This window comes from Tamandua tetradactyla, chromosome 6 (genome assembly GCF_023851605.1).
Source record: "Tamandua tetradactyla isolate mTamTet1 chromosome 6, mTamTet1.pri, whole genome shotgun sequence".
NCBI classification, from domain to species: domain Eukaryota; kingdom Metazoa; phylum Chordata; class Mammalia; order Pilosa; family Myrmecophagidae; genus Tamandua; species Tamandua tetradactyla.
The window spans coordinates 21,642,416-21,669,426 of record NC_135332.1 but is presented as its reverse complement, the minus strand read 5'-3'; the positions used below and the strand labels follow the sequence as shown (position 1 = coordinate 21,669,426).

Genomic DNA, 27,011 nt, shown 5'->3' with positions numbered 1-27,011 from the left:
GTTTAGAAAATAAAAAGTCTTAAGTCTACAAATCAGGTCTAATGAAGGCATTGATATCCTTTACAAAACACTTTAGGAGAGACTGTTATGAAGATAATCTAATTTAATATTGAAGTACCTCATTTTTTAGTCAATTACACAATATGTAGGCCTCAAAAATTATACAATTAAACACTTAAGTTCCCCAATTACTGCTTGTTTACACATAAATTGGATTTTATGTACCTTACAAAACTTTGGCTTAGTCAACACTGCTATAAAACAAAATAAAAAACACACGATGGTGGTTAAATCCATAGCGATATTTCCTGTAAATTTTTTTTTGTATGCTGTTTGGTGGGGGTCACATTTCATTCTTTTTCCATGTGAGGATCCTGTTATTGTAGCACCATTTATTGATTTTGTTTGTCTGCTTGCTTGTTTGTTTTTGGGAAGTGCACAAGCTGAGGATCGAACCTGGGTCTCCCGCATGGCAGGCAAAAATTCCACCACAGAACATCTGCTGTAAATTTTAAACACTATTATTTTCTTCTGTTTTATGGCCAGAGTTGCTGGGGAACAGAATAATCATGCTTCCGAAGCAGGTATCCTTAGCTTGATTGGTATCAAGTCCTAACTTTTCTCCTTGCCAGTGAATGCATTTTTCTGAAGTTCAATATTTAGTGGCTGACCAGTGGCTGTCAAAATGTTTAGAAAATAAAGGACTTACCTGGTTTATGATGCTTTTATTATATTTTTTGAAAAATGAGTGACAGTGGGAGAACTGGGGAGGAGAGAGGAAGGGGGAGAGTTGAGATTAGACAAGGAATAGGAATTACATAATTCAAGCTGTCTGACTCCACCAAGGGAACTTAATTTGGAATATGAAAAATATTTCTTCCTGATTCAAGATTTAGGTGAACTAGCTTGGTTTTTGTTAACAAAGTAAAAAAAAGGAAAAGAAAAAACCTGTTAAAATTAACAGCCCTCTCACAGCTCTTTTTCATCTATCTAATGCATCTATCCAATAACTGGAAACTTTTGCCAACATAGTCTTTAGAGCCTTCTACAAAGATACAAATGACTCTAATGGTCTTCTCTTATTGGGTGTTTCTGTCCCGGACAGCACTGTCCGTGGAGTCTGCTCTGCTTCTATCCCAAATGTAGGCTTTAGCTTAAAATACCGCGTTAAGATATTTCTTTAAAATTCTCTCTTCCCCCTAGATGATATCTGAACCTTTTGTACCATTCTGATTAATCAGGGAAAACAAAGCAAGAAACCAGTGTCTGGAACCAAATAAGAACAGAACAAGAGCACGGTTGTTTCCTTAAATACATATATTTAAATACATTCAATCTGACATAGGTATGAAATTTGCCTGTCAACGTTAGCTTTGCAGGAGAGATGTAGGTTGCACTAAGGTGAATGCAGTGAGCAGACAGAGCAGCTGTCTGGATGCAAGCTTCAGACTCTCAAGAGAAGAGGTAGCTCCTGCAACAGCCGAGAAGAATAGTCTTCTCATCTTGCCCTGACAGAACTGGTTGGCAGGTGAGTTGGGTCAAAACAAATACATGCAGCTTTCCAGACTGGTAAATGTTTTGAGCAAGTAAGCCTGGTCAGCTGAAGAAAGAAGCAACCAGTTACCTTCAGCGTCAACAGGATTTCTGTGAAGCGTTTCCCTCCCTCTAAATCATATCCATTCCAGGCAGCTGGTTTGGGAAAAGCTTGCCTCCCCTCAGAGCAGGGTCATTATCCTGCTCAGAACCCATGGAGGACAACCCTGATGTAGGCACAGAGGTCACTGAGGTCATGCTTATCTGTCCTGTCATCTGGGGCATGTTGTTCATACCACTTGAACTGGTAGCCATGGATACAATGATGCTCTTATTGTTATTGTACATGCTGGTGTTTGCTTGCTGCCAAAAGTGTGGTGGGGACTGCTGTGAAATCATGCCATTTCTGTCCATATTCCCTTGGACCAACCCATTCATGTCTGAGGAGGCCTGATAGGCTGGATTCCCGTGAGACTGTTGTATCATGGGATTCTGGGTATGTGCCATCCTGGGCAACATCAAAAGACTCGAAGGAATTGTAGACCCAGTGAAGCCTGATTTATTCCCTTGTCTGGAGGAAATAGACACACGTTGAGCATTTGCCTGGGGGGTTGCTTACAGTTGCTGGTATACCACCAGGAGCCACCATACTTGGTGTCATATTCAATCCTTGTCCTCTCATCATCAACGTTTGCTCCTGAACTTGCTGTTGCTGATGCATTTGTCTTATCGAAGATGCTGATTCAGGATTTCCCTTGGTCTCTGGACCAACATCTGTACATTAACAGGTCCCTGAAAGTCAGGTTCACATTTGAAATACTGCTGATTTGATTCATAAATGGCTAGTAATTCTGCTGTTCTTGAGGGTGATGCTTAAGATGGAGTCTTGGTTGATTTGGCTGGTTCTGCATGAGGGCAGTGGGCCTAAGGCCTTGCCTGGGTTGCATAAGGAGCATGGCATAACTAGGCTGCAGTCCTACAGTGTGAAAATTTGGATCCTGTATGGGAGCATAGTTCCCTGGGTCATTTGTACCTGGGATGCATACTGCCATGGGAAAACTGGGGCTTTCTGCTCCATCATGAGGTTGGAATCCTGACTTGAGAACTGTTCTGGATCTGCTGCTTGACTCTAGGTGAACAGTTCAGGTATTCCCAAAGTTCTATCAATTTCTTTTGAGCCATCAAAATTCCTCAAGGCCAAATATAGCTGATCCAGGAAAGCTCTTTCATCACTTGGAGTCTTGATGTAGGAAAGTGGACAAAGCGAGTCATCTTGAGAGCTGCCAAATGGCTGCCTGTTTTGGCTGGTGAAAGATACCTGGCCAATAGGAAGTATGCCCTCAGGCCATGGGGTGATCTGATTTGGAGGAGCTGTTTGTTGGCTATACTCAAGTCCCCCCACATTCATCTCTAATTCAGATGGCCCTATACTCATGATCTGAGACTGAAGCATCTATCTTGAGCCAGACTGGCTGCTGGGTCTCAATGGGGATGCTGGCTGTTGGATTCTGAATCATAACTCCTTGGAGTGGCCATTTCATGGCATTGGCAGCACATGTGACTCTCACAGCCAAGATCTGAGGGGTCCATCTTCTGGATGGAACGAGAAGGATTGCTCCCACTCATTCCTGTAACACGGTTTACTAAATGTCCTTGGTTTCCTATTATCCCTTGATTACCCATCATTCCTGGCTGAGGTTTCACTGAGTATGAACTGCTGTTTCTTATTGGTGGGAAAGGTCCAGCAAGTCTGGATTGCCAATAATTTGCCCAGTTACTCTGATTGTGAGTTATTAAAAGTGCTTTGTGAGATCTGCAATGCTGTTTCCTGGATTCCAACAGGTGTAAAAGACTGCTTGCAGCTGTGAGTTGCATGAGGTAACTGATGATGGCTTGCTTGTCAACTGATTTATCAAGGACACCTGGCCTCATGTCTGGGAAAAGCTGTCCTAATAGACTATTCTGCAAATCATCCAAAATTTCCTCCAACTTGTCCAGCTCACTGCCAGGCTGGTCATTAGGCCCAAAGCTCATCTCCTCCTTCTCAGTTTTCATAGCTATTAATTTTGTATTACTGGCAGGGTCTGTCTAACTGTTCAGTTGCTCAAGCTGGGGGTTATTTCTGGTAAACCAGTATCTTCAATACATTTTATTCTAGCAACTAGTGAAGTAGTGAATTCTCTTTCTTCTTGGGGTTCACTGGTTCTTGTTTAATAGTCACTTCTGTACTGGGATCTATGGTGCTGGATTCCGAGCTCAGTTCCTTACCTGAGGTTTCTGCAGTTAACTTAGCCAAATCTACAGGGGAACTGGCTGTTCTGAAAGAGTCTGTGCAAAATTTCACACTTATCCTCGAATGAGATTCCGTATTTTGACCCAGGACCAGGCAAGCTACCTGTGGAGTCCTTTTTGTGTCTGACAAAGAGCTGGATAAGGGTGAAGGCTCCACCTGATGCGATTTGTTGGTCAACAGCTGCAGGAGTTTGATCTGTCCTTTGCTGTCATGCAGTCTATTCTGTCTACCAGGTCTCTCACCACTCACAGTCTGGGACATGTTGGAATCATTCATTTCCTTTTGCTGTCCAGGATGGCAGCTGCTTTCTGCTTGTCTAGTTGTGCCATCGGGGGCTCCCCATAAAGTCCAAAACAGTCTTTGGAGTCTAAGCTTCCCATCTTGCTAAATGGGGGGAAGATTCACATTAACAGGGGAGTTTTGCAATTTGCCCATTTTTAGGTCTGGTGAAGCCAACGATGACTCTAATGAGACCCCATGCCCCTCAATGCACTAAGAGAACTGGTGATGTAACCATGAATATATTTCCTGTGCTGCTACAAACTCCCACAGGGAAGTGCAAGCTTCCTGCAGGGGAAAACTGGGTGGAAGTCAAGATCTTCCAGCCACTCCAAGGTTTATGAGGTGTCTTGGTGAAAACACAGAGTTGGGCTGCCCTGGATTCATACCAGGACTACTTTGAGAGGGACTATTCATTTTGACTGCATAGTTACTGCCCTGGGGAGTGGTTCCTTACATGCTTAACCAGTTCATTCCCCCAGAACCACCAAATCTGCCCATAGGCATATCCATTTGTTCCTTTGGACCATTTATGGGAAAATTTATATTACTACTGAGGGTCGGTCCTAACCTAGGTTCCCACTGCACATGGCATGATGGGCAAGGCTGCCAGAGCTGAGTGGATTCAGTGGCTTCCCCATAGCTTATCCAGTCAGATTCAGATTCATTACATATATATTCTGCTCTTTGTGAAGTATATGAAAAGATATTACAAGCTGAGGCTCATTAGTTGTCTGAGAACAGATGAGTTTGCTCTTCACTTGGTCAGCAACAAGAGTGCCATCAGACAAGGAAAAATGATAGATGTGACTGAATTTCAGTCCCTGTCTTAGTGCTTCATGATGACGCTTCCTAGCATAGGACAGACTCCCCTTCATGCTGTGCATGGAACTTCTGAATGCACCTCTGCACCAGATCCTCCCAGCTTGGCTTCATGGCTGCCCTTATGGTGCTAGTATCCAGTGATGTGATCTTCATTTGGAGATCCTGGTGAATGGGTGAGGGAAGAACTGGTCTCTTCTTCATGGTAACTCTTCTTGCCGCCCAAATCAAGCAGGACTGAAAATCCTCTCCTTTGTTGGATTTTGGTTGAGAAACAGCAAAGCACATCATAGTTTCAAATTTCTTATGTGCTTCCTGGTTATTATGACCTTCCTCTTCTGAGTCAGGTAAAGGTTTTACCAGCATCCAACAATCAAAGACTATTCTTTCTAGGAGGTTCACCAGACCAAGATCCCCCATTCACTATAAACTTTGGCAGCAGACTTTTGACAAACTCAGTGTGGTCCCCAACAGAAAGAATGCCATATAAGCTATTGTTCATCAGCTCTTTCTGGTCATACCTTAGTACCGTGTCATATTCTCTGAAACAAGCACAACACTGCCTTCCAGGTTTACTACAAAGAAGAAGCCATCAAAGGTATCAAGCATTACAGCACAGGAGCATCCTTACTGATGACACTATGCCCTGTAGACGATACCTCTGACTTCTGTACTTCATCTATGTTGGCAGCTGCTGCTTTCTCTTGCTTCACAGTTTCTTTTGTTTCTTTTTTGTATGCTATATAGCAGGGGTCACATTTCACTCTTTTTCCATGTGAGCATCCTGTAATTGCAGCATCATTCATTGAATTTTTGTTTGGCTGTTTTTGTCTGTTTGCCTGTTGCTTGGTTTTTTGGGGAAGTTGCATGGGCTGGGAATCGAACCCGGGTCTCCCGCATGGCAGGCGAGAAATCTACCACTGAACTACCCTTGCACCTCCCATAGTTTCTTTGAAGATTGCACGTATGTCAGGTTTGAAGTTAACGTTGTCTCTAACATTCAAATTTGCAAAAATCAGCTCTGTAAGTTCTACATATTTATTTTCCTGTTCACAATTACATTTCTCAGTGCTTCTTTCGGGGCTGAGTCCAAGCGGGTCAGGACATTCTTTGCACTTTCTTGTCTCTGTTCTGGATGGATCAGACATATTTTCTCCCATCAAACTCATTTTGGACAAAATCAACAACCATCACATTGCCCAGCGGCTTCAGCAGCATAATGTGGGAAGTTCAGTCTCTATCACTGCAGTCTTCTGACCATTGTGTCTATACACAAGGCAGAGGATCTACACATCTGTATACAAATTCAAGAGAAATCTTGGGATGGCTCTTCCAGACTCTGCATCACTCCCCTGAGGAGGTTGGAGTCTCCTTTCTGGTCGGCTCCAATCAGGGCTGGGTAGGGGGTGCCTCACTCCTTGGGGAGAGGTCCGCATCCACATCCCTGGACTCCATGCGGTGCCTCGGGCACTCACCTGTTGCCTCTGCTTGAATTCGTTAAATTTTATCAACTGTGACTCCACACTTTTTTTTTTCTTGTCTTGCCAATATAATTATAATGAAACTTGGATTCTTAAGAGGGATCCCCATTATAAAATAATTGCAAAGTTGGTGAAGACATTTGTATTGAAGCCACCAACACTTCTTAGTGGAGGGACCAAGCTCTTTGTTGTGCCAACAAAAGAAAAATGGACCCTCAAGTTGTCTTTCCCTAAGTTAGGCGTCGGCAAAATAAAGAAGTGAGGGGAACGCAGTTACAGATGGGCCTTCCAGATGCACCCGAAACATCCCCATTTAACCTGAAATGAACTGTGTGAAGCTGGATATCTGAACCACAAGACAGATTGACAGTCTTTTCCAAAGTCAAGCTTAGAGGTTTAAAATCCCCTTCAGTTACATTAAACACACCCATTGATTTGCTTGCATGACAGAAAAGTCAAAGAATTTTGAGGCTGAAAGAGAGTAAAACCCACACTTCTCATCTGAATAGCAGTTGGGAAAGAAAGTACTTGAGGGCTAGGATGATGTATTCTATTTACTAATATTTTTCACACGATAGCATGACATAAATATCATCTTTCTCTATACCTCAAAAATTCTGATTGTCAACAGAAAATTTACAACTTCAACACTATATACTTTTTGAAAAATGCTCTGGATGATTAGAGAGAAGTGCTCTGTGACCGGTCTTCAAGTATACATTCTGCTTTAACATCTAAAAGAATCTGCTGAGAAAGACCCCTGATCTTTTCTTCCATGGAAGACTTTGTGCTAAGTTTTGTCCTTTGCAGTTATATACTGCATACACATAAGCAGTTAAGGACTTTGCACGTAAGCCAGAATCAAGCTTAAATTCAAAAGTAGAATTTCAAGGACATTCACACATCTCAGTATTATCATTGGGATTCCCATGACAATGCTAATTTGAATGTTACTTGCTTGGTGACTTTTACCTTCCATGACAAAGGTCAATACTATGGAAAGCAAAGCTTGCCATATATTGGTTAGATGAGTCTCTTGCCCTTTTTGTACCTTAGTTTCCTCATTTGATAAAAACAGATCTTAAGACATACACTTTTCACAGTGTTCATACTGGGTTTACTTACCCCCAGCCAATGTATAACAATGTTTTTAATACGTAAATCATCTTTTTACATGTATTCATCTACTATTTCACTTACAACTTGTGTAAAAACTGCATTCCATGCCAGGCCTGAAACGTTCCGAAGCTGAGTTCTGTGAGTAAATTGCAACTAAGATTTCTATTATAAAAAAAAAAGCAAAAGGAAAAAAAAAAAAGATATTCTTTCAGAACATTCATCCTTTGACAGTGATTCCAATTCATACATGACAAAAGATAACCTCAATACTCTGTCCATGCACTAAGGAAATTTCTGTGGAAGATATTTGCTATGATTTATACTTTCTGATTTTATATATGGTACATTAGGTACAAAACTGTAAATGTTCAATAAATACTTATATCAAGTGATCTATATTTCCCTAGAACAGAGTTTCTCAACCTTGGCACTATTGACATTTTGGGCTGGACAGTTCTTTGTTGTGGGGGGCTCTACTGCTCATTGTAGGATGTTTAGCATTATCTCTGACCCCTGCTCATAGATGCCAGTAGCACACTCATAGATGTGACAACCAAAAATGTCTCCAGACATTGCCAAATGTCCCTCGGGTACAAAACTGCCCCTGATGAGAACTTCTGCTCTATAATGATTCATTCTGGTCTGTGTAATAATTCTCATATCAATCTTTGCCAGAGATGAAAAGGATTTGCTACAAAATTTTAGTAGCTTTCTACTAGTAAAATTTTAATCTTATTTCAAAACGAATAGCAAAGAGATTTATAATTCAGTTTTATAAAAATTCCAAATATAATAAAGTTATATTTGTAACTTACACAAACTGCAGAAAAGGTAGTGATTCAAATGTGCCTCTTTCAATATACCGTATTTTATTGCAGGATAAATCTCTAGGAAAAGTAAAAGGAAAATATTGCCTCAATTAGCTATTAGATATCTAATTAGTAGGAATAAATGCTAGAGTTTGGAGTGATAATATGGAATCAGTAGATTCTGTCTAAACTCTAAAGCTTAGCAATTGTTAGCTGAAACTTCCAGGGCCCTTAACCCTATCCCCACCTCTCCTAGAGTCTCACCTTCTGATCTTGATAAATAAAATGTACAACTATAGATCTTAATAGATCTTTCTTGAGAGCAAGTGAATTGATTAGATGCTCTTTTGTGGTCTCATTAAATGCTAGATTATGAACTCAAAGTTTTTATCCTTTTATGTAATTATAATTTCTAAGATTAAAAGGAATATTCCCACATTCACACACCTCTCTGCTTTAGTTCTGGTTATCTAGGCCAGTTCAACACTAGGAGAAATTAAATATATTCTTCTTATACATAATTTGAAAGGAAATTACTCCTCTAATTAGCAGATAACTTCAATCCAATTTAAAATTATACTTTCTCTCATATTAACTGAAAGTCATTTTTGGTTTTATATTGCCATGAATATAACTTCTGCAGTTTTACGATAGTAAGACAACAAAAAATAAAATGGGACTGGGTATTTATTTGAAAGCTCCATTCTTGACTATAGCTGACCCTCTTACTTCCATTTACCCCAGCTTAGTTCCTCACACTTCACCAGAGTGGGGGTAACAGTATTCCGACTGGTATCTTCACCTTTAGTCTCTCTCTCTCTTTCTAATCCATTAGTTCACCATTACTAGATTAACTCTCCAACAGTGGTTCTCAACAGTGGTTTAGTGCTCTCACTAAAGCAGAGAGGTAACTGACACATGGACATAAAGAAAACTCAAATATTTATTAAATGAATGAACTGCTGGGGAGTGAGTAGAAGAACACTGACTATTTTTAAAATAACTATAGTTTTATTACTTCATGGCTCCCTTTTCTGCACCTCTACAGCACTTTGTTCTCCATTAGTGCCTGTTATGGCTTGATACTGAGTTCCTAGAAGGGTAGGAACCCTGCCTTATTAATCTTCGATCTCCAATACTGGAGCAAAGGGCAGCGTATTTTTTTAAGCTTTTTTATTGGTTGGCATTTTAAAAAATAGAGTGAGAACATATAAGCTAATGTGAAATAATTAGTTTCCAAAGCATTTCACAGTAGAAGCAATGAAGGATGTACTCCACTGAGCAGCTGTCTCATTTGCCCAGATGCCAGAGGTGACCAAGAAGACCAATGCAAAAGTGGTAGTCCCTCAAGGCCTAGAAGGTTTGATAATTCAGAAGACTGTTTTTAGCATCCTGTGCAGTTCTTTATTCCTACCTTCCCTTAAGTCTTCTAAATTTGCAAGAAAAATTCATTTGCTAAAGAGCATCATGAATTAGTTTAATAAGGATGAAAGATACACACAACTCTGGACTGCATAAGGATAAAGATAGTCCTTTTATAGCAAAGGACATAGTCTCTTCTTATCTCTAAATAGACATAAATATTATGCACGTATTCCCTTCCTTGGAAATGGGGCTAGAGAGATTTTTATTTTTTAATTGGCAGTTAGGAGCATTTCTGATATGATTACTTAGCGTAAAAACTTCTAGCTATACCACTTAACTGTTATTTTAAACATCTGTTATATGTTATAAGGTATGACAATTCCTGCATTGAAATCCTTATCACCAGTTTGTTCTCTTATAGCTAAATATGTTCTTGATAATATAGCTTATGTAATTCATCTGCTTAAGTAAATATTTAATTTTAAATGTTGATTTAATTCAGATTAAATTATCAAAAATTTCTGGGTTAATGGCATTCAAATTAATGTAGGTATTCTGTATTTGCTTGTCCTTTAAGCAAAAATCTACTAAACCAACTTTTTCAAACATTTTCTGTAAAGGCCATATAGTAAATATGTTAGGCTTTACAGGCCACAGGCAGTCTCTGTCACATATTCTTCTTTGTTTCTTTCTTTTCTTTTACAACCCTTTAAAAATGTAAAAAACATTCCAAGCCTATGGACTGTAAAAAGCAGACCATGAACCAGATTTGATCCATGGGCCAAAATTAAATATAAACAGATATTATATGGACACTTATAAATCAAGGTTCGTATGGGTAGCTATAATTAGTAAGAACTCATGACCACTTTCTGTATGTAAATGAAGTTTCTTTCTATCTGTATCTTGTCTATATAATTAAAATCGAAAAGTCAAAGGAGGTATTTAATGCTAGAAATGGATTCAGCCCCTACAGACTTATAGACCTGCTGGGTTTATTGCTGAAAGAAAGTTTAGAGATTATTTAATTCAAGTACCTTATTCATGATATAGACAATATAACTATAAAAACTCAGAAACAAATATGATTAATTAACTTACAAATATTGGAGAGACAGCAGGCCTTCAAATGAATCCTTACGTAATTCACTCAAATGATTGTCCCTGAGAATCCTGGAAAATAAAAAGGTTATTTCTGGATCAAAATGCAAACAAACTACAACTATTTGCTACACAGGATTAACTCCTATATATGAGGGAAACTTGGATAATGTTGTCTTCTAAATAATCTAATTCTTATTTAATTTAGGAGGATGTAATCTCTGCTCTGCATTTATTCAAACCTTTCTTCTCAGGTCCTCCTTTGTGTCTACCTCCCTGCTTCTCCCTCTACTGGTAATAAACACCCACATTTCATCTACTCTTCCCACCAAATTGCATATTTAATGCCTACTCTCTACACTCAACTCTGGGTGGCACGAAAATTAGCAGAACTGCCATTTCCTCCTCTTCTTCTCCAGACCTCATTATAGAAGCCCCATGGACTATGTCAGGGCTGTAAGTGAAGCCATTTGACTTTTTCTTCCCATTAAAATTTTTTTTGAGAAATAAAATATTCATAGACTGCATATATCATAAATGTTAGGTTTAATAATCATAGTGCTCCCCAGTGTGTCCCTTTCCAATCACAAACCCTCTTTCTGACCCCTGAAGGTAATCATTATCCTGGCTTTTATGATAATAATTTCCTTGCTTTTTAAATATAGCTTTGCCTAGTATGTATTGACCCTGAACAACACAGCTTAGTGCTACCTTTTGAATTTTATATAAACGGAATCATACTATATGTATTATTTTCTATCTCAACACTATGCTCACTCAACATTAGTTTGTAGTTTGTAATGGAACATATATTCATTCAACAATATATTTGTAAAATTCACTATGTTGTTGCACGTAGCTGAGGTTGGCTTATTTCATTGCCTTAGTGCTGTGTGTCCACTAAGGTCACCACTAGACACATGTGGTTACTGAGCACTTAGTGTGACTGAGGAACTGGACTTTAAATTTAAAATAATTAGAATTAATAAAATTTAAACACTGATAATGCAGTTATAGGAAAACTTCTGAGTATGCTTAGAACAACTCAGGTATGGCAATGCTACATTTTCAACTGTAAATCTTATGAAATATAAATAGAGATCATAGGTGGGCGATGATGGTGCAGTGGCAGAGCTCTTGCCTGCTGTGCCGGAGATCTGGGTTCAATTCCCAGTGCCTGCCCATGCAGTTAAAAAAATAAATAAATACAGATCAAGTATTTCTGATGAAAATTTAGCAACCAAATTGAGATTTCAAAGGCTTGGTAAAGAAAAAAACAATGTACACTGTAACACTAATAATTTTACACTGATTATATATAGTAATGATAATATTATGGATATTTTGAAGATAACAAAAAATAATGTAGGCTATCTCATTAATAATGTTTACATTGATTACATGTTAAAATGATAATATTTTAGATATAGGGGTTAAATAAAGTATGTTATTAACATTGCCTTCACCAGTTTTATTTTGCTTTGAATTTTTAACTGGCCACTAGAAAATTTAAGATTATACATGTGGCCTCACATTATATTTCTATTGGGTAGTTCTGCTTTATAATAGTTCATTCAATGACTATATTACAATTTATTTACTCAATCTACTGTTGGGTACTGAGATTTTTTCTAGCTTTTTGGTTATTATAAGCAATGCTACTATGAACATTTTTGTACTTGTATCCTGATACACATTTGCCTTGTTTTTTTAGGATATAATAGGGGTGCAACATTTCCCCAAGAAGTTGTGCTATTTCAGGTTGGCAGACTGAGAACACCCCAAGTTTCTATCTCTCCAAACTCCACCAAATTGCTAAGAATGACAGAAAAGATATAATTTAAAAAGCCACAACCTTAGCTCAAGGTGTAGGAGTAGCTACATAAATGCTCCCATACCAGAAATGCCCTGAACTTGGGGTACTACAAGAAGAGCAGCGGGCAGCATAGCAGCCCCATATCCCTCCTCCTGAACCAGGCAGCAAAGGACACGACTTCCTCATTCTCAATGGAAATCCAGCTGGAACACAAGCCCCAGCAGCTCATTTCCCCCCACATCTAGAGCTGGAAAACAGAATCTCAACTACAAAGATGAACTACACTCAGGAATAACCAAACAATGTGCGAAAGCCTATTCCATTAAGGGCAGTTAACACACATAAACAAAAATAAGAGCTGATAGTAGCCAAGGAATTAGAGTTAACAGAGGATAGCACAAGAGGACTTTAGAATAAGCACAATTAAAATCCTCAGAGAAATGTAAGTAGATCTCACATGCATTAAAAAGAATCAACTGAAAATTGTTTAAATGAATAGTGTTATCACTGAAACAAAAATCTCACTATATAACAGCAGAAAGGGCAGGTGAGTAAATTAGAAAACTGAAAAATTCATCCAATGATTTTTACTGAATGCAGCAAAAGTAAACAGGACTGGTCTTCAGATAAGCCTATGCCTGGGTCAGCTGAGGAATGATAAGGCCTCTGCTTCATTCAGTATCAAAGTAAAGACTAGGGATAGGCTAGGGGAGTTCCTTGAGCCTGACAAACAGGCAGTCATATAGCCAAAATCTTCAAAACAGTGAGGTAAAGGAGTGGATGAGAACCAGGAATATAGGAAAAAACCTATAAGATGTTAAAGGTAAGTATCTCTTGCTCTTTCCTTGCTGGTAGTACCGGTAAAACGTATATAGGCACAAGAACATACTATGCTGCTTTGTGAAACTATTTCCATCAAGTTCTGTATCCTTTGATACCCTTTGATATTTGATGCATTATGCCGCCCTTCACCACATCTGTTGGCAATGTATTATTTATATAAATTTCATCTCAATTATTTTTAATAGTTTATGATAATTGGAATATTACTTCCTGGAAACTATGCCACTGAAATCAAGGCATTCTCTTTGAAGATAATTCAGATGATTTATGGTTATATGCATTTTAAAAATATTATTATTAAAATAAAAATAAAAGATTTAAAATTCTCATAAAAGTCTCTTGGAGCCCTGAAAATGCATCGAAGATCCTGATCTCAATTTGAAATTCACTGAACTAGAAGGAAAAGAAGTGATGGTCAGAATATGTATGTGGGTGTTACCCTTTGATCAAGTAATTTCCATGGGGATAGGTCTCCACCCATTTAAAGCAGGGTTGCTTAGTGGAGCCCTTTAAGAGGGATCCATTTTGGAAAAAGCTTCAGAGCCAACAGAGCCCACACAGCCAGGGAAATCTGAAGATGCAGTAGGAAAATGCCCCCAGGGAAACCTTAAGAAATGAGGGAAAAAAGGTAGCAGATATCACCATGTGCCCTCCCAGCTGACAAAGGTATCCTGAAGCCAGAGACCTCAGCAGACGCCAGCCACCTGCCTTCCCAGCTGACAGAAGTATTCGAATGGTATCAGCCTTTCTTGAGTGAAGGCAACCTGTTGTTGGTACCTTAATTTGGACATTTCCATGGACTTAGAACTGTTAACTTGCAACTTAATAACTTCCCTTTTTAAAAGCCATTCCACTTCCAGTATACTGCATTCTAGCAGTTTAACAAACTAAAGCAGCAATAATGTAAGAATTTAGGAATGAAAAGGTATAAAACTTGGAAAAATGAAAATAGAAAATCCCAGAAGAAAAGACCTATTTTATCACTAGTTAACTCTAAATTTGAATCACTTAAACTACCCAGTCAAAAGACAGAGATTGGTAGAATGGATAAGGAAGTATAAACCAAGTATACTGTGCTGTTTTGAAACTGTTATGTACCTCAGAGAAGCCATGTTCTTCTAATCCATTCTTGTGGAGTAGCACACCTATTGTGGGAGAACCTTTTGATTAGGTTGTTTCCATGGAGATGTAACCCACCCAATTCAAGGTAGGTCTTAATCATCTTTACTGGAGTACTTTGTGAGAGGATAAGAAGACAGAGAATGCTCAGAGACATTTAGAGAAAATAAACACCCAGAGACAAGTGGATAGAGCTGATACAGAGCCCAGAGAGAAAAACACCCTGGAGACACTAAGAGTGAACCTGCAAGGCACAGAGAGTGCAGAGAGGTGATGTCAGAGGCGCAAACAAGGATCCACAGAAGCTCAGAGAGTAAGGCACTGGAATCAGAGGCTGAAAGCAACATCCTAGGAACAAAGGATGAGCAGATGCCAGCCACATGCCTTCCCATGTGACAGAGGAACCCCAGATGCTGCAGGCCTTTCTTCAGAATCAAGGTATCTTTCTCTGGATACCATAATTTGGACATTTCCATGGCCTTAGAACTGTTCATCTGTAACTTGATAAATCCCCTTTGTAAAAGCCAAACCATTCCTGGTATGTTGCATTCCCACAACTTTAGCAAATTGAAACATATATGTTGTTACAAGAGACTTACCTTAAATTCAAAGACAAATGTAGGCTGAAAGTAAAATGATGGAAAAAATATTCCATACAAACAGTAACAGAAGAGAGTCGGAATGTCTATACAAATAACAGGTAAAATAGATTTTAAGGGATAAAGAAGTTACAAGGGATAAAGAAGAATACTATATATTAATAAAATGGTAAGCTCATCAAGATAATTTAAGACTTTAAATATATATGCAATTCACAGCAGAGACCCAAAATACAGGAATCAAATTTTGACAGATTTGAAAGGAGAATTAAATGGTTCCACATTAATAGTTGGAGAATTCAATACATCACTTTCAATAATGGATTTAACATCTAGGCCAAAGATCAATATGGAAAGAAAAAACATGAGCAATACTATAAACCAACTAGACATAACAGACATTTATGGAACACTTTACTGAACAACAGCAGAATACACATTCTTCTCAAGTGTATTGGGTCGCTCCCTAGGATAGATCATGTACTAGGTAACAAAACAAATCTCAATAAATTTAAAAGACTGAAATCATACAGCACCCCTCCCCCACAGGCTGCTTCCCAGAGGGGAAAGGAAAGAGACCTTACTAACAGCAAGGGGCTGAGCTCCGCCAAGCTCCAGTTCGTGGAATTAATTAACAAATTCTGACTACTAGAAACAGGCCCCCAGCTCAGCTGAACCTCCAGTATAAATGGAAGTTCCTGGCTTTTGTCCAGCACAGAGGAGGTAGGACTTACGGAAAAAGAAAAAAAAAAATACTTGAAAGGGTCTAGGCTTGAAGGAAAGAGGGGGACACATAGGACTTGGAGATACACAGAGCAACGTACCAACTAAAGGTCTTGATTGTCAAACCCAATGAATGGGGTTCCTGCTCTGAAAAGGATTTTTCTTTTTTCTTTTTTTTTCGTGGCTGCGTTTCTACGGCTTGACTGCTCTTTCCATACAACTGCAAGCCTTCTCAGACTTCAACAGCCCCAGAAAGAGCAGAATTAACTTGTCTGAGAGCTTGTCTGGAGCCTGTGCCTTCCCCAGGAGAGGCGTAGGGCCCAGCTCAGGTGGAATCCCTCCCTCAAGGAATTCAGACCCCGGGGTCTGGAAAACTAAAGTGATTAAAGCCAGCCTTCAACCTCTCCTCTGTCTCCACCATACACCCACCAGGGAGAGTCTGCTGAATTAAAGGCACCACATCACCTTATGCCAGTGGGACCTGCAGGCAGATAAGTGCCACATACTGGGCAGGATGTTTTTCCTAAAAACACAGAGTCTAGAGGCTTCATAGGAAAGTCTGTCAACCTGCTGGGTCTCACCCTCAGGGAAAACTGACACAGGTGACTCCTCCTGAGAGGAAGCCAGTTTGGTCTGGGAAAATCTGACTGGGGTCTATAATACCTAAGTAGACATCCTAAGGGGAAAAAAAGGCACCATACAGGCAGGGCAAGAAACAAGAAAACAAGAACTGAAAATTTCTCCTCTGTTAAACAAAACCTAAGCTAGAGGTCCAGAAAAAGCTGAACTGAATGTCAAAGAACAGAGAGACAACAAATTCATTCAGCAGGAAAACCCTAGGTAAAAGAAGTGAAAACAATCTCCAGAATAAACTAATTAAGGTAATTAATGCCTAGACGTCAGCAAAAAGTAACAAATCACACTAGGAAAATTGAAGATATGGCCCAGTCAAAGGAACAAACCAACAATTCAAATGAGATACAGGCGTTGAAACAATTCAGAATGCTCGAAGAGACATGGGAAACCTCATCAAAAATCAAATCAATGAATTGAGGGAGGATACGAAGAAGGCAAGAGATGAACAAAAAGTTCAAATCAAAAGTTTGCAAAAACAATAGACCTTATACCCAAAGCAAGAGCACTGAAGAAATAAATAAATAAATGGGAACTCCTCAAAATTAAACACTTTTGTGCATCAAAGAACTTCATCAAGAAAGTAAAAAGACAGCCTACACAATGGGAGACAATATTTGGAAACGACATATCAGATGAAGGTCTAGTATCCAGAATTTATAAAGAGATTGTTCAACTCAACAACAAAAAGACAGCCAACCCAATTACAAAATGAGAAAAAGACTTGAACAGACACTTCTCAGAAGAGGAAATACAAATGGCCAAAAGGCACATGAAGAGAAGCTCAACTTCCCTGGCCATGAGAGAAATGCAAATCAAAACCACAATGAGATACCATCTTACACCCACCAGAATGGCCCTTATCAACAAAACAAAAAATGACAAGTGCTGGAGAGGATGTGGAGAAAGAGGCACACTTATTCACTGTTGGTGGGAATGTCAAATGGTACAACTGCTGTGGAAGGCAGTTTGGCGGTTCCTCAAAAAGCTGAATATATAGAATTGCCATATGAGCCGGCAATGCCATTGCTAGGTATCTACTCAAAGGACATGAGGCTAAGGACACAAATGGACATTTGCACACCAATGTTTATAGCAGCATTATTTACAATTGCAAAGAGATGGCAACAGCCAAAATGTCCATCAACAGATGACTGGCTAAACAAACTGTGGCATATACACACGATGGAATATTATGCAGCTGTAAAACAGAATAAAGTTATGAAGTATGTAACAACATGATGGACCTTGAGAACAGTATGCTGAGTGAGATTAGCCTGAAACAAAAGGACAAATACTGTATGGTCTCACTGATATGAACTGACATTAGTGAATAAACTTGGAATATTTTGTTGGTAACAGAGACACCAGGAGACAGAAAAAGGGTAAGATATTGGGTAATTGGAGCTGAAGGGATACAGATTGTGCAACAGGACTGAATATAAAAACTCGGAAATGGACAGCACAATACTACCTAACTGTAATACAATTATGTTAAAACAGTGAATGAAGCTGCATGTGAGAATAATAGAGGGATGAGGGCTGGGGGCATAAATGAAATCAGAAAGAAAGATAGATGTTAAAGATTGAGATGGTATAATCTAGGAATGCCTAGAGTGCATAATAATAATGACTAAATGTACAAATTATAAAAATGTTTTTGCATGAGGAAGAACAAAGGAATGTCATTACTGCAGGGTACTGAAAATAGATGGTAATTAATATTTTAAAATCTCACCTTATGCGTGAGACTAAAGCAAAAAATGTTTATTTGGTACAAAACTTACATTTTGACTAGTACATTTCCTAATATAACTTATGTGGACAGCTTAATCGAACACCATAGTAACTGGAACCTTGCACAGGGCATGAGATTTTGGAGGTCTGTCCAGAGTGATGCCCAGATAAATCCCAGAGCGATTTGAACAATGAATAGGAAAGTGTTTGCAGAGTCCCCTAGGGGGAATGGTGAGAAAGGGGGAAAATTCAACTTCCCCAAGTGGAAAATTCCAGATATTCTCACAGGCAGTGGGGACAGCCAAAGCAATAGACCGAGCCTCCAATCTTGGGGTTTGTTCTTATGAAACTTAATCCTGCAAAAGATAGGCTAAGCCTACTTAAAATTAGGCCTAAGAGTCATCCCCAAGAGAACCTCTTCTGTTGCTCAGGTGTAGCCTCTCTCTCTCGGCCGACACAACAAGCAAACTCACTGCCCTCCCACTCTCTACATGGGACGTGACTCCTGGGGGTGTGGACCTTCCTGGCAACGTGGGACAGAAATCCTAGAATGAGCTGGAACTCAGTATCAAGGGATTGAGAAAATCTTCTCGACCAAACAGCAGGAAGAGCAAAATGAGACAAAATAAAGTGTCAGTGGCTGGGAGATTCCAGAGGTGAGAGGTTATACTGGAGGTTATGCTTATGCATTAAATAGATATCACCTGTTTAGTTAAGGTGCAGGAGGGAACTGCCTGAAAATGTGGAGCTGTGCTCCGGTGACCATGTTTCTTGAAGATAATTGTATGATGATATGGCTGTCGCAGTGTGGCCGTGTGGTTGTGAGAGCCTTTTGTCTGATGCTCCTTTTGTCTACCTTATCGACGGATAAGTAAAACATATGGATTAAAAATAAATAAATAATAGGGGGAACAAATGTTAAAATAAATTTAGTAGATTGAAGTGCTAGTGATAGGTGAAGGGGAGGGGTAACGGGTATGGTATGTATGAATTTTTTTCTGTTTTCTTTTTATTGCTTTTTCTGAATTGATGCAGATGTTCTAAGAAATGATCATGATGATGAATATACAACTATGTGATGATAGTGTGAGTTATTGATTATATAACAAGAATGGAATCATCATGTGGTAAGAATGTGTTTGTATGTGGTTATGTATTGTAAATAAAAAATTAATCAGGGCGGGCCACGGTGGCTCAGCAGGCAGGAATGCTTGCCTCTGATGCCAGAGGACCCAGGTTCGTTTCCCGGTGTGTGCCCATGTAAAAATAATAATAATAATAATTAATTAAAAAAAGAGTAATGGTTACCTTGGTGGGGGGGGAATTGAGGGACAAGAAAGATTTTTACTACATCTGTTATTTGCTTTCTATACACTGGGAATATAACTGTTTTACTTTTTTAATGAAAAACAAATTTAAAATGTTTCTTTCTTACTTTAAAGATGGTCTACCAAATTTAATTGTTAAAATAACCATAAAATTGCAATCGATAGAGGTTGATTTTGGATATGAGGTGGGGGTGGAGGGTGAATACCTTTTCTCAGAGGTATTGGCCTCAAATTCTGGACCAAGAAGAATCTTACAATGCAGTAAGTTTTCTGTATTCACATTTGCAGAGAATATACTCACAGTTTCTCAGTCCAACGGTATGCCTTCCATGTATTTTCATCAATGTAAGAGATAGAGTTTCCTTGGAAATTTCTGTGAAGAAACACAGATATGATTCATATCCTTGAACAGTTAGGAAAAGAACGAAAAGAAAAAGTATAAAGATGGCAAGCTCATGAGAAATGTGTTTAATGCAGAAAATACCAGTTTTCCAATTTCTACATTTCAACTTCCACAGATGGAAGCTTCCAAATTTGCGCAATTAATAAAGAAATACTGTGGGGCCCATGGTACAAATGATAAGGCTGCTCTTCAGAACCTGAACGTCATATTCTTCTAATTTCTTCTCCTTTGTCATTATCAACAAATAAGTATAAAGAAACCACATGCCAGGAAACACCAAAACGTTGACAAATTGCCATCTGTTCAAACTTCCCTAGGTTTTGGCAAGATAAGGACAATTAGAAATTAGAGAGACTATATACTGATGTGGAAAAATCTCTTAGACATAATGCTTAGAAAAGTGCAAATCATTGAGCAAGGAGTCAAGTATTACCTAATTAGGGAAAACATACATACAAAAACATATACATATGTCAATGCAAAGGAAAAGATCTGAAGGACACAACAAAATAGTAACATAAATGATCTCATGGGTGGCAGGGAAGAGGGTGGGAAGGAGAAGCAGCAAGGGAGCTTTCACTTTCATTTATCCCATATACATCCACGACTTTTTTCTTTCAATATACTGGGAATGTAACTATGAATGACGTGTTTAAGAGAAGTTTAAATGCCTGAGATTCAGTTGTAACCCACTAACTCTGTGGATAACCCTCAATCTTTATCTTTGGCCTCTAGTTGCTTTATGCTCACCAATAAAAAAGGCCTAAAACCAAACTCATGTCCCTCACACTGGCTCTCCTTCCTGAGTGCTACATTTCCAACTGCTATACCACCATCATTCTCCTAATCACCTAATACAGAAATACTGGAGTCATTTCTTTTTCTGTTTACCCTATCCCCCAACTCCCCCTAGTCAATTACCAAATCCTGCCTATTCTCCCTTTGTAGTACTCCCAAGATTTTCTTTTCATTCCTATCATAACCCCTCTGATTCAACCACTTTTTACTTAACTCCTAGATGTTGTTAGAGCTATTTGGTTTCCAAAAATCAAGCTTTCCTCTCTCTAGGTTGCTCTATATATGGATTTTTAAATCATCCTCCTTGTTTGAAAACTTTTAATGGTCCTCCATATCTGATAGCATAACTGTCAACCTCCTAAGAAAATTTTTCATAATCTTATCTTTCATTGCTTCCTAACCCAACTCTCTGCAGCTAGATCAGTCTACTAAATCCTGATTATTCCTGGAGGCTTTGCCTTGGTAGTACTCCCTATTTTTCTCTCTTTGAACCCATGCTAAGTTTTGTCCTTGCAGTTTTTTCTGCTCAGCTGGGTGATTAGATTTTGAATTACAGCACCTATGGTCTGCATCTCCTTTAGTACTTAATTACATATCACTTCCCTTTTTATGCATATTCCTTTCTTCCCACCTATTGTTGTCAGGTTCCTGAGACAATATCTTATACATCTGTGGTTCCCACAGAATCTAGCCCTCGGTAAGACACCTAATAGCTGCTGTATATATATATATATAAAGCCATGAACAAAGAACGTTTGGGCATAACTTAGCAATCAAATAACAATAATAATAATGATAAACAGCTAACATTTACATATATGCTAGGTAGGTGATGATGTAAGTGCTTTACATACATTAACTCATTTAAAACCCACAACCATCCTAAGAATAGTAACTACTATAATCTCCATTTTGCACAGAGCTTAATGGAGATTAACTCATTTAAATCCCACAACCATCCAAAGAACAGTAACTACTACTATAATCTCCATTTTGCACAGAGCTTAATAACTTGCTTAAGATTATAAGGCTGATAAATGACAGAACTGGGTTCAAACCCTGGCAGTTTGGATTCAGAATTTTTGCTTTTAACCACTTTGCTGTATAATTAGCAATGAGGTGGGGAGAAGGACATGCTCCCATAAGAGGATGGAAAAATAAATAGGAGCAAAACAGAGGCTAAGGCATGAAAAGATGGGCTAAATAAAAATGGTAAGGAAAAATAAAATAGGCAATCACAAAAGACTGAAGAAGAGGGTACAATAGTAAAAAGAAGAATGCGGATAAGGAAAAGTTGCAGAGAAAAGGTAAAAACAGACAGTACGCCAACATGGGTTGGGGAGATGAAGAAGGCTCAGGAAGACATTGAAGGGGCTGCTACATTAGGCAGGGTACAGAGGCTAAAAGAGTAAAGGCAATTCTTACAAGATGGTGAAGGTGCCATTGTAGGTGCTGGGCTCTGGCACAGGGATTCTGTGGAGTCTTTGCCATGGGCTCAGACCAGAACAGGACAGTGTCTCATTTTTGCAGGTACAGAGCTCACATATATTGATAGTTGTGGTGATGTTCTGTTCCTCTGTCTGTGCCTTTTCTGGGGAGGAATCTGCAGTGACAGTCTGTTTCTGTTTTACAGTGAAACCCATCTGTGCCTCCTCTAAGGAGTCATCCACGGAGTCCATCTGTTCCTGTTGTACAGTTGAACCTGTATGTGTCTTTTCTGGGGTGTAATTTACAGTGACATTTGGTCCCCGATGCTCAGGTAAGCCCGTCTGCACCTTTTCTGGAGGATAATTTATAGACTGTGCCACTGAATATGGAGTATTTGGAGGAACACCTGCTTCAGATGACCTTGGGGGCTGAGTTACGGAATGCTCTATAACCAAAGGTTGAGGTATGTCTTTAATCAGGTTTGGATGCAAATCCCAAAACTTATCTGGTGGTGGAAGTGTTTCCTCAGTAAGCTTTGGAGGAGCTGTAGTGGAATGTTCAACCCCTTTTGTGGGTTCTGGAGTTACGGTGCCCTCCAGATTTACAGGTTTAATTGTGACACTGGGAAAGTTTGAATGCTGAACTGGATCCTGACCTGGAGATGGAACTGTCACCTCACGATGTGCTGGAGATTGAGCTACAACTTCCTTATGTGGTGTTGGAAACTGAATCGGAGACTTCTGCTTGGTTGGAGAAGATTCAGCCAGCATACTGGGTTGTGGAGTTACAGTAAGCTCCAGATTCCCAGGTTTAACTGTGATTTCTGTTAGGTTCGGATGCTGAGAATGAATCTGATCTGCAGGTGGAAATGTCACCTGAGAGTGTGATGAAAAAGGAGCTGTAGTCTTCTGCAGGACAGTGGAATGTTCAACCTCTGTTGTGGGTTCTGGAGTTAAGGTGACCTCCTGTTCTACAGATTTAACTGTGACATTGGGAAAGTTTGAATGATGAGTTTGATCTTGACTTGCAGGGGGAACTGTCACCTCATGATGTTCTGAAGGTTGAATTTTAATCTCCTGGGGAGACTCTGGATGCAGAGTTGAGTGCATCTGCTTGGATGGAGAAGGCACAACCAGCATATTGGATTGTGGTGTTAGAGTAAGCTCCAGATTCCCAGGTTTAACTGTGATTCCTGTAGGGTTTGGATGCTGTGACTGAATCTGGTTTGGAGGTGGAAATATCACTTGAGAGTGTGTTGGAGAAGAAACTGTAGTCTCCTCCTGAGCAGCAGCATGTTCAACCTCCATTGTAGGTTCTGGAGTTATGGTGCCCCCCAGGTTTACAGGTGTAAGCGTGACACTGGACAAGTTTGAATGCTGAATTTGACCCTGACTTGGAGGTGGAACTGTCACCTCATGATACACTGGAAGTTGAGCTATAACCTCCTTAGATGGCTCTGGAGACTGAGTAGTGGCCTCCAGCATGGCTGATGGTCCACTACCTGTATTGGGTTCTGGAGTTATGGTAAGTTCCAGGTCCAAAGGTTGGATTGTGACTTCACTCATGTTTGGATGCTGAGCCTGAATTTGCTTTGAAGATGAAGATGTCACTCCAGGGAGCTCTGGAGAAGGCACTGTAGTCTCCTCCTGAGCAACAGCATTTTCAGCCTCCATAGAGGATTTTGAAGTTATGGCAAGTTCCAGGTCCAAAGGTTTAGTTGTGGCTTCAGTCAGGTTAGGAGGCTGAGCCTGAAGTTGGTCTAGAGGTGGAAGTGTCATTTCAAGATCTGGAGGAGTTGTAATCTCCTGTAAGGCAGTAAGTTGTTCAAACTCTGTAGGTTGTTCTGAAGTCATGGTAACCTCCAGGTCCACAGGTTTAACTGTGACAAAGGTTAAGTTTGAAGGCTGAGGTTGATCCTGACTTGAAGGTGGAAGGGTCTCCTCATGATATTCTGGAGGTTGAACTATAACCTCCTGAGAAGGCTCTGGAAGCTGAGCTGGGGTCTCCTGTTTAATGGGAAATGCCTCATCTTTCTCAGTGGGCTGTGGAGGGTGACCTGGGGCCTCTAGCAGGGCTGGAGAAGGTTCTACCTCCTTAGCAGGCTCCAGTGACTGAGCTGGTGCCTCCTGTACTGGAGAAGGTTCAACCTCCTTAGAGGGTTCTGGAGGTGGATATGAGGTCACCTCCTGAGCTGGAGGAACTTCTACCTTCTCAGGAGTCTCTGGAGGCAGATCTGGGGCCTCCTGCTGGAGTGGAGAAGCCTCAACCTCCTTAGAAGGCTCTGGAGGCTCAGCTGGGACTTCCTGCTGGACTGGAGAAGGTTCACTCTCCTCGGGAGGCTCTGGTGGCTGAGCTGGGGCTTCCTGCTGGGTAGTAGAAGGTGCAATCTCTGTAGTGGCTTCAGGAGTTATTGTAAGCACTAGATCTACAGGCTTAACTGTAACATCGGGCAAGTCTAAATGCTGAGGTTGTGGCAGCTGAAACTGTGGATATTCAGCTTCTTCAGGAGGTTTTGGAGGCTGAGCTGGTGCCTCTGGCTGAACTGGAGATGACTCCAACTCCCCAGGAGGCTCTGGAGACTGAGCTTGTTCCTCCTGTTGATTTGGAGAGGGCTCTTTTGGAGGCTTTGGCAGTGGAACTGGGGCCTCCTGCTGGCCTGGAGAAGGTTCACCATCCTCCCATGGTTCTAGAGGTTGAGTTGGGCCTTCCTGCAGGATTGGAGGTTCAGCTGCCTCAGGGGATTCTGATGGTTGAGCTGGAGTCTCCTGCTGGCTTGGAGAAGGTTCAACCTCCGTAGTGGGCTCTGGAGTTATGGTAATCAGTATATCTCCAGGTTTAAATGTATCATTTGGCAAGTTTGAGTAATGAGCTGAACCCTGACTTGGAGCTTGAGTTATAACCCCCATAGGGGACTCGGGACCTGTACTCTCCTGGTTGGCTGGAAATGGTTCAACCTCTTCAGGCAGCTCTGGAGACTGAGCTGAGTCCTGCTGAACTGGAACAGATTCAATTTGTTCAGGAGGCTCTGCAGACTGAGCTGAGTTTTCCTGATGAAATGAAGACCGTTCAACCTCCTCAGGGGGCTGTGGAGGCTGAGATGGCTCCTCTTGATGACCTGGAGCAGTTCCTATCTCTTCACTGTATTCTGGAGGCTGAGCTGGGGCCTCTTGCTCTGTTGGAGAAGTTCCAATCTTAGTGGTTTCTGGAGTTATGGTGAGCTCTAGATCTGCAGGCTTACGTGTGACATTGGACTCATTTGAATGTTGAGCTTCATTCTGATCTGGACGCTTAACAGTCACCACATGATGCTCTGGTGGTTGTTCGACAACCTCCTTTTGTACCTCTGGAGAGTGAGGTGGGGACTGTGACTGGACTAGAGGAGGTTCATCTTCCTCAGGAATCTCTGAGGTCTGTGCTGGGGCCTCCAGCTGGACTGGAGGTGGTTCAGCTTCCTCAGGGGTGTCCAAAGAATGAAGTAAGTCCTCCTGCTGGGCTGGTTCTACTTTTTCAGGTGGCTCTGGATATTGAACTGGGACTTCCTGTTGAATCTGAGATTGTTCCACCTCATTGGGTTTTAGATGCTGAGTTAGGATATCTGGCCGGTGTGGAGAAGGTTCAGCCTCCTCAGGGGGCTCTGGCATCTGATCTAGGTGGTCTAGGAATTCCGAAGGTAGGTGGTCTGGAGGATAAAATATGTCCAGACTTGGATCTAGATCAGGCTCGTAGGATTGGTCTTGAGATTTGGGAGCTAATTGATCTGAATTTCCAACAACAACTTTAGTAAGCTGATGATGCTGAGCTGCATCTTTCTTCAGGTTTGAGGGTGACACAATTAACTTAGCTGGTTTTGAATTTTGATCGTCCTTTAGAAATGGATCAAGTATTTCATATGACTGGTGATCTTCAGCCTGATTCAGATATGGAGTGTGAATCCTACTTTTGAGTTGAGGAGGCATAGCAAGGGCCTGATTCTGAACCCAGTCTAACATTGGATCTGCCTCGGGGAACTTTTGGCGCGGAGTTAGGTTGTCATTCTGATCCCGAAGAGGAAGAGCAAACTGATCAGGCCCTGGAGGCAGCTCTAGAGCTGAATCCGTGTCCAGGAGTGGAACCAAAGTCTCCGTGATTTCCTGAGGTTGAGCCAACACGTGGCCAGGAGCCGAGGACCCCAGGTAGCCAAAGCCTCCTGGCTTGGGTGGGGGTGTAACTGCACGGGGCGATTCAGGTGGGAAACGGCGGGATAGCAAAGACCAGGGTTCAGTGGGCCCTGGGCGGTCAGAGGTCACCTGGACTGGCTCCAGGGCTGGCCCCGGAGGCTGAACCTCCTGGACCAGCAGACAAAGTGGTTGCAGTGTGAGGAGGAGCTGTAGCGCCCAAAGGCGCAACAGCAACATGACACGCGGAGGCTCCGGGACACAGGAACCCAGGCGAGTAAGGCACAGTACCGGCAACCTGAGCGGTAGCTGAACCTTTATGGCAGCCTGTGACGCACGCACACCTTTAGCAACCGCGCGCCCCGCCCCCCACCTCGTGACCCACCCTTTATTTACGACACCTTTGTTTACGACACCTTTATTTACGACACCTTTATTTAGCTCGGGCAGAGACTGGTCCCACACCACCAAGGCGAGCCCGTGGTCCCACAAGCACTATGGTGCAAGGCTCCCTTCCCCCTACAAATGGAATTGTCTGCTGCCATGTCTTACCCCCTGCAGCAAGGCAGGATTTAAGCCACAGACACTTAGTTCCCCCACCACCACCCCGACACTCATTCCAGTAGCA

The 27,011-nt window shown here is 40.8% G+C and overlaps 2 protein-coding genes and 1 pseudogene across 2 annotated transcripts in view; all 3 read right to left on the bottom strand.

The window, feature by feature from the left end:
• The window catches only part of LOC143687258 (uncharacterized), a 100,266-nt gene extending 73,543 nt beyond the window's left edge, over positions 1–26,723 (bottom strand). The window contains exons 1-5 of the mRNA XM_077164062.1: positions 22,227–26,723; positions 19,902–19,973; positions 10,803–10,874; positions 8,343–8,414; positions 7,609–7,689 (exon numbers count right to left, since the gene is read on the bottom strand). Of these exons, the coding sequence (XP_077020177.1) occupies positions 7,609–7,689; positions 8,343–8,414; positions 10,803–10,874; positions 19,902–19,973; positions 22,227–26,623 (4,694 nt within the window). The 5' untranslated portion in view covers positions 26,624–26,723. The remainder of the gene's footprint in view (positions 1–7,608; positions 7,690–8,342; positions 8,415–10,802; positions 10,875–19,901; positions 19,974–22,226) is intronic.
• Positions 772–5,479, bottom strand: LOC143687259 (nuclear receptor coactivator 2 pseudogene; annotated as a pseudogene).
• The window catches only part of RDM1 (RAD52 motif containing 1), a 144,453-nt gene continuing 128,275 nt past the window's right edge, over positions 10,834–27,011 (bottom strand). Inside the window, exons 7-8 of the mRNA XM_077164063.1 lie at positions 19,902–19,973; positions 10,834–10,874 (exon numbers count right to left, since the gene is read on the bottom strand). The gene's annotated coding sequence lies outside the window, so the exon portion shown is untranslated. The remainder of the gene's footprint in view (positions 10,875–19,901; positions 19,974–27,011) is intronic.